Consider the following 15,222-nt stretch of genomic DNA (forward strand, 5'->3'; position numbering starts at 1 on the left):
GAAAATGGAAATGACAGTAGGGGAGAGCGGGGAGGAAAGTAAAATTTTTCTTGATCATGTTTTTAGCAGATATATATTTTTGCTGTGGTTACTAACTCAAAAGTGTGGTCTATCAAATTCAGGCGTTTTTTTGTATCATTGTAGAACAGGGGTCACCAACCTTTTTTTTTGAGAGCTACTTGGGTACCGATTAATGCGAGGGGCTACCTGTTTGACACGCGCTTCTCAAATAACTAATTTGCTCAGTTTACTTTTAGTTATATATTATTTCTTAATAATCAATGATATTCGTTCATGTAATGATTTCTCACAATAGTTGTCAACAATGATTTAACAAGTTAGGAAATAGATAAATATCAATATGCAACACTTTATTTCTAGTGTATTTACATTTTCAAATGACCACTTCCACAATATTTTCACTTGCCACTAACAATTTTAAACAGTTTGCACAGATTATCAATTGGGTAACATAAATCAACGTTCAGATTTTACTGAAATTATCACCAAATCTACAGCATTTTTAACATAGCCGACACTCTTCTAAGCATTGTAGCTTCATGAAAATAGTGGAGATTACATCCGTTCTAGTCTTTAAGCACAGCTTTGCTTTCCTGTCAAAAAATGCCTTGTTTTTCTAAAAAATGTGCAACTCTAAATGAGGCTTTAATTGCTTTTTGGGGGGGGGTTTCACTGGTTTGTGAAAAAAGACTGCTGTTTTCACAAACTGTTTAGACTTTTTCTACTTGCTGTGTGCTGCTTGGTGGATAGTTAGCATGATAATGTTAGCTTGTGTGACACATTCTGAAATGTCTCTCAACATTGTGCTGCTTTGCCGTCACCAAATGAAGTAAAAAAACAAAAACTCTTCCTCCGATTCACTGTGAAAACGATATGCTTTTCTTCTTTACTGCACCCGCAACCATTGCTGTGAAGACCAGCTAGCTAATATGAAATCTGTTTTATAAATATTTTGTATATATTTTTTATATATAAAACTTAAGATTATTTTAAAATTTACACCAATGCAAGTGTTTTTTTAAAAAGAATAGCTAGAAAAAAAATTTAACAGGTCCACTGGCAACTCATGTGATCCTCGCAGGGTACCTGGTGGTAACATGTTGGTGACCCCAATATAACTTCACATTCACATTGTTGCTTTTGACCCCACACGCAGTGACGAAAGTAACACAGGGGTGGATCAAAAGTAACAACAATATTTGCTAGATTTACTGGCTTAATCTTGTTTATTTCAAATATATCTGACTATGACGTTGTTAATGTTAACTGCAAACATATTTTGTCCTTTATTTTTGCAAAAAAATTCAACTGCATTTAAATGTTAAATTTCAGTTCCACTACATGTTTAAAAAGCAATCCAACAGTGCAAGATGTTAACACTTTTGAATTTTTTTTATTATAATTGGCTATATGCATTCATTTTTTAAAAGATCTTAATCCAAACACTGCACACCCTAATGTGCAAATGAAAAATAAAGTTTGTCTATTAGCAGTGGGACATTAATAACAGTGTTACTTTGCTCCCTACAGGAACTCTTCCCATTTAAACCTGATTTACCTTTATAGTGAAAAACTCAAACATTTCAAACTCAAGGAAGTTTTATTTCACTAAATAACCTTTAGATTGATAATTAGCGTGACTTATGAAAAGAGAAACACAACTTGTAATAAGTAAAAAAGAACCGCTACAATAGTTTACTTTTAGCACTTAATAACAGAATTCGGAGCTAACTGCTAGACACGGTCTCGAAATCATTCGATATTTGGGATTTCCATCAAGGGTTGCATGCTGAATGTGCTGTCATAGCCTGGAAATCAGATGTTGTCAGGGATTCGAGAAAATCGATTTGTTACTTTTGTCCCTGCCCTATCCTAACAAATGAAAACTATTGTTGAGATTAAAAATCTGGGTTATTCCACCGAATATATATATATTTTTTATTCTTAAAGGGACAGATCACACAAAAATGAAAGTTCTGTAGTAATTTACTTTTGTTTGACAGTTTTTCTGAATTTTCTCTCTAGCTATTGACTAAATAGTAATGTTAGTTTTGTTATATTGCTAACAATTTTTTCCAAATAAGACATGAAAAAAGTAATTTAGAAAATGAATTGAGAGAATAAATTTTAGAGAATAAATTGGTCAACATTACAAAAAAGGTACTGTGTTTTCAGACAAGTTTTTTCAAGTCAAGTTTTACAAGTTATATAGACAAGTCAAATCTGTTTTAAATGACATAATATAAAGGTATTAACTTAAAGGAGTTTTTCACCCAACAATGAACACCGAACAATAAAGAAGATATTTTGAAGAAAACTAAAAACCTGTAACTCATTGACTTCCTAGTTGGAAAAAACAATACTTTGCAGGTAAATGGTTAAATGTTTCTAGCTTTCTTCAAAATATCATCTTTTATATTTAACTCCTAAAGGTTTGCGTATACTTGAGGGTGACAAAATGGGTGAACTATATTTTTAAATTTATTGGTATATTGTCTAAAACTAATATAAACTTGCCTGAATACCTAGTGTTTTTGTTATATTGACCAATTGTCAATTTATATTCTAAATGACATCTTTTGTATTTAAAATGAAAGAAATGTCTTCAGTATTTTGCAGAACAAAACAAAAATGACAGTGAAATTCAGAAAACTAAGAAGTTGCTTGGCTTGATTTGTCCATAACCTGAGAAAATATTTTGTTCAGGGAATTACAGAAGCAGAATTCATTATTCAGATACTTTGCAGTAGCCAACAGGAATCAACCCAGCGTACACAAATAACAACTGTTGTTCTCTGTGCATATTACATAAATCATCCGTTTGAACAAATAGGAAGGTTGTTTATTGCTGGGTCAGACATAGAAGAGTGTGTCTGTTTCCCTCGCAAAGCTGTCAGGAAAACAGAATTACTAATCCCTCTGGAGTGACGTCAGACCACTAATCACAACAGAGAGAAACACTGTACATGATGATAATAATGCACTGCAGAATTGGGCAAATTTGCAAAGGATTGCTTTCTTGTAAGATGTGTCATAGTTAATCGAAGAATTCTATCACTTTTAATAGTCAGACCTGTATTAGCCTCTTTTCTTATCTTCTTATGCAATTTCTGTTATTTTGCTTATCTTCAAATATTTAATTATATATTTATTATGCAGAATTAAGTAAGATTATCACAGGGATATAACTGCCTTGACATTTCTACATATGCTCAATTAGATGATTGTCCTTTCTTGAAAAAAAAAACATTTTATTTTAAAATAAATATTTGTTTTATTAAATATTTCAGATGTTTCATTATAGATTCAAATTATTTGCTGCTTATTAACAAGTCAACAACTTTTGTCACGAAGGATGATTCTCTGAATTATTTTAATGTTTTCTAATATTAGGTGCTTTATTATTTATAGATGTATATAACTACGGTGCTCAACATAATTTAAAAATTAATATTTTTATCCATTTATAAGCGAGTACAGGTAATGTATTTTGGTGCATTTGAACAAAACCGATTTATGGATATATTTATTAAAATAATATTTTAGTCACTGAAATAGAAATATAATACATCTAAAGTCATGCAAAATATTGGAAAAAATACAACCTACAAAATTTTAATTTATTTAGTTTTTCTTGAATTTTGCTCTTTTAAAAAAAATTATTTAAAATGTTTACCTAATATATAAATTTAGGTGTACTCATTTTTACCGTTTTCATAAGCTATTTTGTTAGATTACCTCCAGATTTGGCTTCAGTACTGACAAACCTAATGTATTTGCACAAATATAATATTGTATAGCTTTCTATTGAAAATAATAATTTAAATGAGAGATTTGTGAGGGTTGTATGTATATAGTTATAGTTCTTCACTGTTTATCAGTATATGAAAAAATCCTTTGTCTCCCCCCACCAAAAAAAGTTTTGTGTTAATATTTTTTCTTATAAAGTACTTTAACTTTTCCCATAACAAAGTAAAAATGAATTATTAAATGTGCTCATGCAAACCCCCTTTATGAAAAATGATCCTCTGAAAAATTTTTAATGACAAGGCTAGTGCGATATGGAGTGACTTCCTAAAACTTAATATTATTTCATTATTAACTCTGAGCTAAAATTGAAGTTAATTGAAAATAAAAAAAATATATATTTTAATATTTTGTGAACAATACATGTAAACAGAAGTTTATATAGAATTATTAAAATCTGCAAAATGACATTTATTCAAGGTTTAAACATTTTTTGGTTTGGTCATTCAAGCACATGGTATTTACATGGTCATTGCAATAATATCTTATTAAAGATATAAATATGAAGCCTTTTTTGCATTTTTATATTTTATAATATTTTTTTTGCAATTTATATTTTATAAATATTTTATAATAGATTTAAAAAAAAATCTATTTCATTTAAATTAAATTTAATACAACTTAATCTACATCAAAAATACAGTCATTGTGACGCAGAGAATTTATGTTGTTCGAATTCCATTCTAAACAATATTTCCGTCACACTTAACAACAAAGTTTCATTAGTTAATGTTAGTTAATGTATTTATTAACATGAACTAATAATAATACTTGTACAGTATTTATAAATCATAGTTTAACATTTACTAATGCATTATTAAAATCCAGATTTATGCGTATTGACATTTAGTTAATGCACTGCAAAATTAACATGAACTAACAATGAACTTAACTAACATCAGCAAAGATTGTTCTTAACTAATATCAGCATTGTTTATTCATGTTAATAAATACGTGAACTAACTTAAACTAATACAACCTTATCGTTAAGTGTTACCAATCGATTTTTTAAAGGATGAGCCTATTAGAAGCCAGCCCGTTTTATAGTGTCAGATGACAAAACTGCAGCATGTGATTATAGTAAACACAATGTCGTGTCTTTAAAGCTATCATTCTTAGTGCGAGCTAGCCTTTACATTTATTTGACTCATATAGACTGAGCAATGCTGAAAAAACACCCTGCCCTATAAACAAGCAGCTTAACTAAAAGAAAGACAAAAATAAATGTTTTTCTTCTGGAGGGTGCATGCAAACAACAAGCTGCTGCTCCGTGAGCTTTACAGCATGTGCACGGGCCGGGTGGCTCTTGGAGGCTTTTGGGGGAGGCGGGGTGCAAGAAGCTGTTTGGGGCTTACGAAGAGAGAGAAAAAAAAATCGGCCAACCCCTTAAGCGTGGCGTTTAGGGACATTGCAGGATGCTGGTGTGATAGCGCCAGCTGAATGCTCGGCAGAAATTCTCCAGGTCTCCGTCTCGCAGTCCTAATCCCTTTAGGTGTGCTGCGCCCCGGAGAGGCTGAGCGGGCGCCCCGCGGGACTGCTGTTGTCTAGGAATGCGAGTGTGAAAATGATGGGGATTATGGGGGGAAAAAGGCTGCTGTTAGTGCCCGATGCTTGTGCTATCACAGAGACACTTCACTCCTTCCACCGCTGTCCTTTTGCATTTGCACTCTATTTCTCTGTTCACCCCTCCCTGTACGGGACAGGGCTCTGTGTTGGGGTCTAGACACTGAACTGAATGAAACTGTGATGTATAACATGAGAAATTTTGATTACAGGGAGATCCTCGCTCTTTGAAATGCGGTAGACCTGGCCTCGCCACGTGCTTATTTATTTCTATTCTAAATGAGACTGTGAAAGCAGAGCAAATTCGGCTGCTGAAGTGTGAGGGGTCTGCACCTACAGATAGAGGACTTCCAACATGACAAGGAAAACAGGCAACTGCTAGTGATACGCAGGAAGTGCCAGCTAAAAATTTCAAAATTTTGTGATGCGTCGAACATTTCATATTGCATCAGAGAGCTGAGATTATAGGATTTTACAGTGTTTAGGCAAGTGTTGCATCAGGCGGCGTTGGTTAGATTTATACAACAGGGCAAAACATTTAGGATTAGTAGGCGAAAGGACTTTTTGCCCATTATTCTCCGAACTGTAGTATAAATATAAAGATTTGTTTTTGTTGGTAGATTTCTAGATTTTGGTTGTAGAGTGTTGAAATTTCTACCGTTTAAGCACATTTTCCCTAAATTCACTTTTATAAACGGGACATTCTACTAGAAACTTACATTACCTGGCACTGAAATAAAAACATAAATACAGTGGATAAAAAGTATTTCATCCCAAAATTTCTAAAATAGACTGATGGTTGATTTCTGCGAGTTGTCATTCATTTGGATCTCAGATTTTTTTTCTTTATTAGAAACTTCCTCATTTTGTTTACAAACCCTGTCACTGTCCTCATTCTCAGCCCAAATTAACCTACATCGTTAATAGTTTTGTTCTGCTAAAAACTGTTATTTAGAAAAAAGTTTAAGTTGGTATCAATAACATCAGTTGATTAAAAATATGAAACTAAAAATCCAACGTCGAGTCAACATCTTAAACCAACATCATATTGACGTCAGATTCTGACATTTATTTATCAGGTATGCCAAACAAAATCCAATAGCATCAAAGTGTAAACCACTTTGATGCTATTGGATTTTGTTTGTTAAGCTGTAACATCATTAGAAGGTGATATTTGATTGATTTTAGGTTGGATGTTGACATTGAAGTCGTTGGGTTCTGATGTAAACTCTATTTTCATTTCGAAACAAAATGCAATGTCCCCAGGACATTGCGGTAAAACGTCAATCTGACGTCATGTTGACGTCTTGTGTCAGTCATCATACAGTAATGCATCTAAACAGTTTCTGGGTCGTTGCGTGTAAAGATTTTGGACATCCTCTTGGACACTTTTAATGCTTCCAAACAGTTTGCTGCATGTCTTAAGGTAGTTCATTGATGCAATTTACCTTCTAAGTGCGGTTTGATTGGACAGGAATCCCCATAGACAAGAAATAATAAAGAAGTGATTGCAGGTTGAAGGAAAGTAGTGGAGTAAAAGTATTGATACTGCACTAAAAATGCGCTCAAGGGTAAGTAAAAGTACACGTTTTTTAAAACTACTTAGTAAATTACAATTTCTGAGAAAAACTACTCAGTACAGTAATTTAAATATTTGTAATCTGCACTGCTGACAGACATTTTCACAAATAAGTCAAGTCAAACATATGTACTAAAATATATTCTAAATGTACAAAAAAATAATACCACATGTACCCAAAAATCATGTACATCCATTGCTTTATACTGTTAGCATGTCTAAAGAAACCTACATATAAATATGTTATTTACAGGGTAGGGCAAAAGAGAGTATGAATAGAGGTACATTTATATGTGCATGTGTATATATAATTATGTAACTATGTAACATATTATTAACATAGCAATTATTAGTGAATGAGACCCATTGTTTCTAGCTTGTTGTAATATTGGTAGTGATTTTTAGAACAAAGTCATGATTCATCAAATTATGTTTTTCACATGTGAATTGACCACTAGTTGAGTTAACGCCTACTGGATATTGAAAGTGCAATGTACTGGAGTACACTAATAAAAATGTTGTAACTCAATGTTGGGTCAAATATGGACAAACCCAACGTTCTGACAAGTTTTTTGATTAAGTTTAAATGACACCTTTTAACCCAAAAATTGGTTTTGGTACTATGGAAGTAGAAAAGGCAAACCATTTACCAGTTTTCAAGATTTTTCAGAATATCGTCTTCTGTGCCTAACAGAAGAAAGAAACTCAAATGATGACAAAACGTATTGTTTTGGCTAAACTATCCTCTTAAGTTTAGCTTAATACAATCTAAATTTGAGTTCACTTTACATTTTTAATTTAAATACTGTGTACTTTTATTATTTCAATAGTTGCATTCAGTTTACAGTGCCAAATTGTTTAAGCAATTTGCAACATGGAAAGTTTGAGTGAAATATGAGTATGGTAAATAAGTGGTTTTACAGTGTAAAACCTGGCCAAATTCCCTCCATTGGCCCCTTATCCATTATGGCCTCCCAATCATTCCCATCTATCGAAATGGCTCTATCATTGTCTCTCCACTTCACCTATAGCTGGTGTGTGGTGAGTGCTCTGGCGTCATTGTCCCGTGGCTGCTGTCGCATCATTCAAGTGGATGCTGGACACTGGTGGTGGTGTGAAGAGACCCCCCCCCCCCCCATAATAGTGAAGCGCTTTGGGTGTATGGCCCTACACAATAAATGTGCTATATAAATACACATTACATTACATTACTTAATTCACATACTATCATTGAACACGGCTGGTCTCACATAAACAATCATTGTTAAACCAATCAGAGGAATCTAGTCAATAGTCTTAATGTCTAATAATTCAGATGACATTTAGACAGAAATATGCTGAGCTATAATAATAATGAGCATCTGGAAATGTTATACTTGGTCTGATAGTGTGGTAACCCTAAATGAGTGCTGTGTTGATGGTTTACAGGCTCGGATATTAGTGAATGGTGGGAGCTGAAAACACAGAAGTTCTTAAGAGACACAGCTAGCTTTTTGTATGTGTGTGGCTTCTCGCAGAGGGACTTTCAGACGTTTACGCCCGTGTTCGCCATACAGTGACGGATGGGGCTCAGCGCGTGCACCTCAAGTCACGGAATATGGGAAGAGTGAATAGATTTGCCTGTGTATGTGTGCGTCTGTCTGCTCGGGGATCAAGGGAGCCGTGTGCGATGGAAGAGAATGAGCGTGTCGCTTAGGAAATGTCACACTGGGAAGATTTTGCAGGTTTTGATCCGGGCAAATTAATGCAAAACCCAGTGCAAGTATTTGATTTGGGAAAACTTTCAGGAGCGGACTTGTCTCTTAATAATAATTATTGGGTTTACATTAATTTCCCTCTCTGTTTTTCTACCACAGGAGAGCTGATCACTGCTGCTTGTGAGCTGGGGGTAAGCATTAGCTGCATTGTTTAATCAATCCACTCATTAACTCTTATAAGCATTAAGGAAGTTTAATTAAGTATGGGGGGAGAAGAAAGATGATTAATTTACTTTTCAGGCCACAGGTTTTTTTTATCCTCTCTTCTTTTCTATGCACTTCTTTTTTTTTTGACTAAGTTAGGACTAGAGAATGCTATAATTTGCAACCCTGTTCTTCAAATCCAATTAGACTGAATGGTTAGGCGATGGCTTTTGTAAGCTTCGCCTTATGTACGGTATAAGGCTTATTATACTCAACCCCTCTCCTTTTTGTGCATGCGTGTGTGCGCGTGTGTAAGCCGCAAAGAATGAACTAAATCGGGTTAACAGTTATAATAAGTTTTATTATTTAATAAAGTTTATTACGCCGTCGCGATCCTTTTAGGGAGGCTGTGGCGGTGTCACTATGCCAGTAATCCCTCCCTCTGTCCGTGTGGCCTGCCTGTCTGCGGCTCTCCCCAGGGTCGGAGGGCTCTCTCCGGGCCGCAGGCCGCCGGCCCTCCCTTCTTGCTCCCTGGAGCCGAGAAGCTTTTCTCTTTTAAACTCCTCGTTGCAGGACTGCCCCCTACAGCACGTTCAGCCATTTCCTGCCATACCACACACACTTCCAGACCCACGATGCCTCCGTGTTTCTTTCCATGCCGCTGGTCTCGTGTGGCACTGGCTTTTTTGCCTCACACGTCACTTGCGCAGTCACACACACCTTGCTGGCACTTCCAAGCGTGCCCTTCGCGCCCCTGCCATCTGTTTGCCATACTGTCTCTCTTTCTTTTGTCCTGTCTCCGTCTCTCCTCCCAAACCTCTCTGTTCTTTTCTGCTTTGACCTCTCTTGCTTGTCTTCAAGCTGTCCGTTCTTCCTTCATATTGAATAAGAATTTTTAATTTGCGTTTCTGTTTTATTGTATAGGTGTCTAATAAGGTTTTGTTGGGAAGCTACTTTGCTTCTGATTTGATTCATAATTTAAAATCTTTCAACTACAGTCAAGCTGCCCTTTAAAAAAGTTAATTATGCTATAAGCGAAGTAATAATGTAGAAAATTGACTGCAAAGGCCAAGAGCCTTTGTCAATGTATTGCTTTTTACATTGTCTGTAGAGATATACGGTAAGTAAAAACATTCATGTCATAATTTTCCAGGTAAATATAGTTCTAAAGGTGCTGCTGACATGACATTGACCCAGATATTTGGTAAAACAATCCCAAAACCCAAGCAATTCAAGCATACAAATACAAAAAAAAAAAAAGACAATTTTGTTTTAATAACAATGGAATGACATAAAGAGAAAGTATTGAAAGTTTATTACTGAATGTATTTAATACTTAGCATAAAATGCTTTCATGATAATCTGCTTGTTAAGTGTGACGTCACGTGAAGCAGCTTCCGGGTCCAAGCCCTCTAATAAACTATACGGGAAGACTCAACATTTGGTAATAATAAACGTTTACAAAGCAATGTAATACTTATGAAAATCATGATCACAATATATATCCATGCCATATATCAGATGGCCAGAAAGTAAATATTTTTTAAACAAATTGTTTAGATATTGGTGTTTGTGATGCAGCAAGTCCAGAGACTGTTGTGTACACCCTGATTTTCTATAAAAATCACTTTATTGTGTGATATGACTAAAAAGTGGTCATAAACGAATAATTTCTTAATTCAAATAAGTAGCGGCTTGGACCCTGAAACATTATACCATATGTCATGAGACCAGACAAAATCTGCAGACTTTTTTGCTATTTCTGCTAAGAATTTTGTTAAAAATCTGAATGATTTTGGGAGTATCATAACTAAAAACTTAATATGTGAAATAAAAAATAATACCTTTTTAACCTTTATTTAATGTTCACAATGTAAATCCAATTAGATCCACTTTATTTGGAAAGTTTCTCACAAAGCAAAGCAAGTCTTTCATGTAATAAATACTAACAGACAGAAAATATTACTTTACAAACTGTATTGTAAATAAACTGTATGAATATTTTCATATTAGTCTATATATATATATATATATATATATATATATATATATATATATATATATATATATACTGAAATTAATTTAAAAACTGAATAAATATAAATTTACACACATTAACTCAAGTAAATAAAAAGAATAGATGAATGGCTACAAATCTGCGGAAATCTGTGGAATTCTGAGTGCGCAGATTCCGTGTGGGCCTAGTCATGACTTAACAAGGGAATAGCACAGGGGTGTTCAAACTCGGCCCTGGGGTATACCTAGAAAGAGCTCGATTAGTGGATTCAGGTGTGTTTAATGGGGGTTGAAACTAAAATATGCAGGACACCGGCCCTCCAAGACTGAGTTTGGACACCCCTGGAATAGCAGTTTCAGCTTCGTCTGATGAGGGATGCATTCTAAAAACAAGATTTTAGCTTCTGTCTGGGCTTTCCATGCCTTTCTACATCTCCCTTTCTTCATGTGTTCATTACTTTTAATCCTGTGTCATTTAATTTTATTACACATACCGTAATGTTTAGTTCTGTTTTCTTTGTTTATTTGGATTGCTGTGTTTTACAACTGGGGACAGTTTCTAGTCAACAGCACCTTTAAAAAATGCGTTTTCTGAGTAAAATGTTGACAGTTTCAATACTTTTTTTTTTTTTGACCTGCTCTACATGGACAATTATTCACAGATGGAGCTATCTTAATTCAATCTTCAATTTAACACTTAAAAATACAAACAAAACAAGATATACAAACATCAAAAATATAAAAAACTAATCCACAAAATCTACATAATATTAAATTAGCTTTATCAAAATGCATGGGTATAAATTTAATATATATCAATATTGGATACTTGGTTTGAAAAAACTCAGATTAGAGTCCATATTTTAACCATTTGGGATTGAAGTATTTAATGTATCCAGTAAGCTAAGATGTGATCCAAATCACCGCCTCTCCTTTGAAGAGACACCTGCTCGACTCCTATATAACGAAGAGAGGTATTGGCAAAATCACTCTGGAATCCTCACATCCAGCACACTCGCACTTTGAACTTTTACCGTCTGGTCAATGCTACAGAACATTTTGCACCACATTTAACCTACAGTTTCTTCCCTCAAGCAATCCATCTCATGAAGTCTTGATATCAGGTGTGGAACACCTACACTTATTTATTTAACAGCATACTTGGTTTACATTTCAGTTAGCACATATCTATACATTCAATATTTTAAACAGTAATATACCAATATATACATTTGTCAATTTACGTATTTGTATTCTCCATTTATTTATTTTTTAAATTATTTTGAATTTCTACATCTTTTTTTATCTATACATTTGTTATTTTCACATCTGCAATTTTCAGAATCAAATAAATCCACAAGTAATATTTTTTTTCTTGCCGTCCTACCTACCCTTACTTGACAGACCACTTAAATGGATCTTATTTTGACAGGAATGAGAACAAATAAACAAACAAATAAATAACAATAATAATCATTATGCATAAATTAATAACTTTAATAAAAATTAATACACTGGGTAAAGTAAAGAAACGTTACCATCACATAAGCATTTTTTTCCATGTATACAGTTATTTCATGTATAAATTATTAGTGTATACAAAAAATCTCAATAATTTTGATTAATTTAAGATGTTTTTTAAAAGAAACATAAACATTTCTACATTATTGTACTACTATTTTTGACAGTACTGTACCTACAAGATAAGTAATTAACAGTATTATATAAAATGTATAAATGTGTTTCAAAGATGTTTATCAGATCTTGTATGCAACAGATGCTTTCAGCTTAACCCTCTTTAAAAGACACATATTTGGTACTATTAATACATTTTTCAAAATGTTACTCTCACAATAATAAAAAAAAAATCTATATTGCTATTTTGTAAACAACTTGAAGTTTTAATTTTTTTACTCTAAATTGTGAGTTTTACAACAATTCAGATTTTTAAAAAATTATAATTTAGCAATTTCTAGTTTCGCTAACAATTATAAGATACGTTTCTGACTTTTGTCTTTGAATATAAAGTGCAATTCTATTTATGACTGTCCCCCACCCCCTCCCATTTGCCTATTTTCTTAATTTTAAGTTTAGATTACAAAATTAATTTCATCAATAAAATTTTTTGGTACACTCCATTTAGGATTTATTTTATTTAGGAAATGTATATTATAATGTCAATAGAATAGTCACTGATATAATAATTCATTCGCCACAGCGGACATGGCTCCTGTGGACGAATTGCGCTATTCGCGCCTAAATAGATGACTGAACATTTAGAGTTTACTCGCTTCATTTGCACGTCACATTCACTTCACAATAGATTAGCGTCATGGGTAGGACTTCTGTCTGCCCGGTGACTCTAACTTTGTGGATAAATGGCTGACATGGATTTTATTGAAAGATTAGCTGTGCTTTCTGCTTTAGGAAGGCTGAAAAACAGAGTAGATTCGTTCGGCACCACTAGATCCTTTCAGAGGTGCACTCAGCTCTGTTATTTCATTAACTCATCCAGAAACTATACCTGGATTATGAAGGTATCCAGTGGTGCTTTTGACTAAGCCAAGTCCAGCTTGATGAGCTGTTGTCTGGTGTTGGCAAGACAATTTCCCCTTGGGACACCAACAACAGGCACTACATCATGATCACGCCCCTACAAGAGAAAGCTCCTGATTGGTTAAAGTTGTGCAAAAGTCGTGCAAAACGCTCAACTTGCGATGCTTCATTCGTGCTGACGGATGTCTAGTATGAATTAACATGTAAATCACTCACGCTTGATGCTTCCTCCATGTCTGGTGTAAACGCAGCGTAGGGCTAATTGCTGCACAACTGTTTTGAGTTGACTCAATTTTTAAGCCAAGTATCACTTGACTCGATTTAAATTGAGTCAACTTAAAAAAATCTGCAGCAAGTTTCCTAAAAATCTTTAGTTGAATCAATGTTTTTTTGTTTAATAGAACATTACATTTGACATTTTTCACTACTCCTTGGGTAAACACAGTTAGTTTGCCATTCCCTTAACTAGTTGTTTAATTTATGTGTTTTGATCATGTGTACACTTGAATTGCTTTTTAAAATTTCTCAGTAATATGTAGTTACTTCATGAGTTATAGACTCCCTGACTATGGCTTATCGCAGTTCAGTAAAGCTAACTGACATGGCCTTCAGCCTTATGAAAATTGTTTAGAGGGATCATTTGGCTGGGACCCCCATTCCTGCTTTGATCTTGAACTCATACTAGCTTTTAGACACCCGCTTGTCCACCGAGTTTCCAATCCATCCCTCAAACAACCACTTCTACGAGTGGTTTCTTGCTCTTCGCTCAAGTGCGCAGCATTTTCCAGCCTGCTGTGCCTGTGTGTGCGTTATCAGGCTAGTAGGAGCGAGACAGCCTTTAATAGCTCTAGTCCTTATCGCTCCTTAGGGGACTTAGTGCCTAATTGCTGGGAAGGCAAGGAGACAGGAGATCAGACTTTGAGGGAGGGGGAGGACAGTGTGGCGCTGTAACCCGTAAAACTGAGGTCTGCCTTTGAAAGCTGAACTGTATGATGATGGGTGGTGGTTCTACGTGTAGGTTTACAGTAGTGTTTTTTCCCCACAGGTGGCTCATCCTCCAGGATATCCTCTCTTCACCATGATGTCTTCTCTGATGCTCTCCCTGCTGCCTCTTAGCTCTCCGGCACACAGTATCAATGTGCTGTGTGCTGTGTTTGGGGCCGGGGCGAGTGGAGCCCTCTGCTTCACCGTCTGCAGGTACACCACTCTTATACTGTAAAATACTGTAAAGTTCTGCTTTGTTCATCAGTTAAGGGTTAAAAAATTTTGTGATACCTGAGCAGCAAGTTTACTGTTATACACCCATGTGGATTATTGCAATGTCTCGATGAAGGTGTAAATATTAGGGCAGGGTTAAAAAAAGATATGCACTACTGTGCAAAAGTCTTAGGCCACCGCCAGCTTTGGGAGCCTACGACTTCTGCACAAATCTATGTATCTAAAAGGTATGAAGCGTACTTTTGGGTGAACCACACCTTTAATATACAAACAAAAAATATGGGAAATGTGAACAATATTCAGAACTATATTATTGTTCGAATCAAAAGTATTTGTTTAAATTGACCTCTTTAGCACCAAGTAACAACTTGAAATTTTTAGTGTGTTTTTTCTGAAATAATGTGCTATTTAATATCAAGCATCTTTCAGAATGTCTAAGATTTCCTTTAGATTTAGAAGGTTCAATCTTTCGTTTTCTCTCCAGGTGAGTCTTATACTGCCTATAATATTGCCTATACATACTGTATACAGTATTCAAGTTTGGACTCTGTGGGGGCCATA

At 34.6% G+C, this 15,222-nt stretch overlaps 1 protein-coding gene across 9 annotated transcripts in view; it reads left to right on the forward strand.

The window, feature by feature from the left end:
- The window catches only part of tmem260 (transmembrane protein 260), a 177,183-nt gene that overhangs the window by 921 nt on the left and 161,040 nt on the right, over positions 1-15,222 (forward strand). For 5 of the 9 annotated variants that reach the window (XR_015512641.1, XR_015512640.1, XR_015512642.1 and 2 more), the window contains exons 3-4: positions 8,827-8,858; positions 14,489-14,640. Coding sequence is in view for 4 of the 9 variants with exons in the window: in NM_001443236.1 (NP_001430165.1) it covers positions 8,827-8,858; positions 14,489-14,640 (184 nt within the window). In the remaining 5 variants the exon portion in view is untranslated. The remainder of the gene's footprint in view (positions 1-8,826; positions 8,859-14,488; positions 14,641-15,222) is intronic. The other 4 variants (XR_015512643.1, XR_015512644.1, XM_087289210.1 and 1 more) reach the window with 1 other exon arrangement.

Source organism: Danio rerio, chromosome 17 (assembly GCF_052040795.2).
Source record: "Danio rerio strain M-AB ecotype USA chromosome 17, GRCz13ab, whole genome shotgun sequence".
Classification (NCBI taxonomy): Eukaryota; Metazoa; Chordata; class Actinopteri; order Cypriniformes; family Danionidae; genus Danio; species Danio rerio.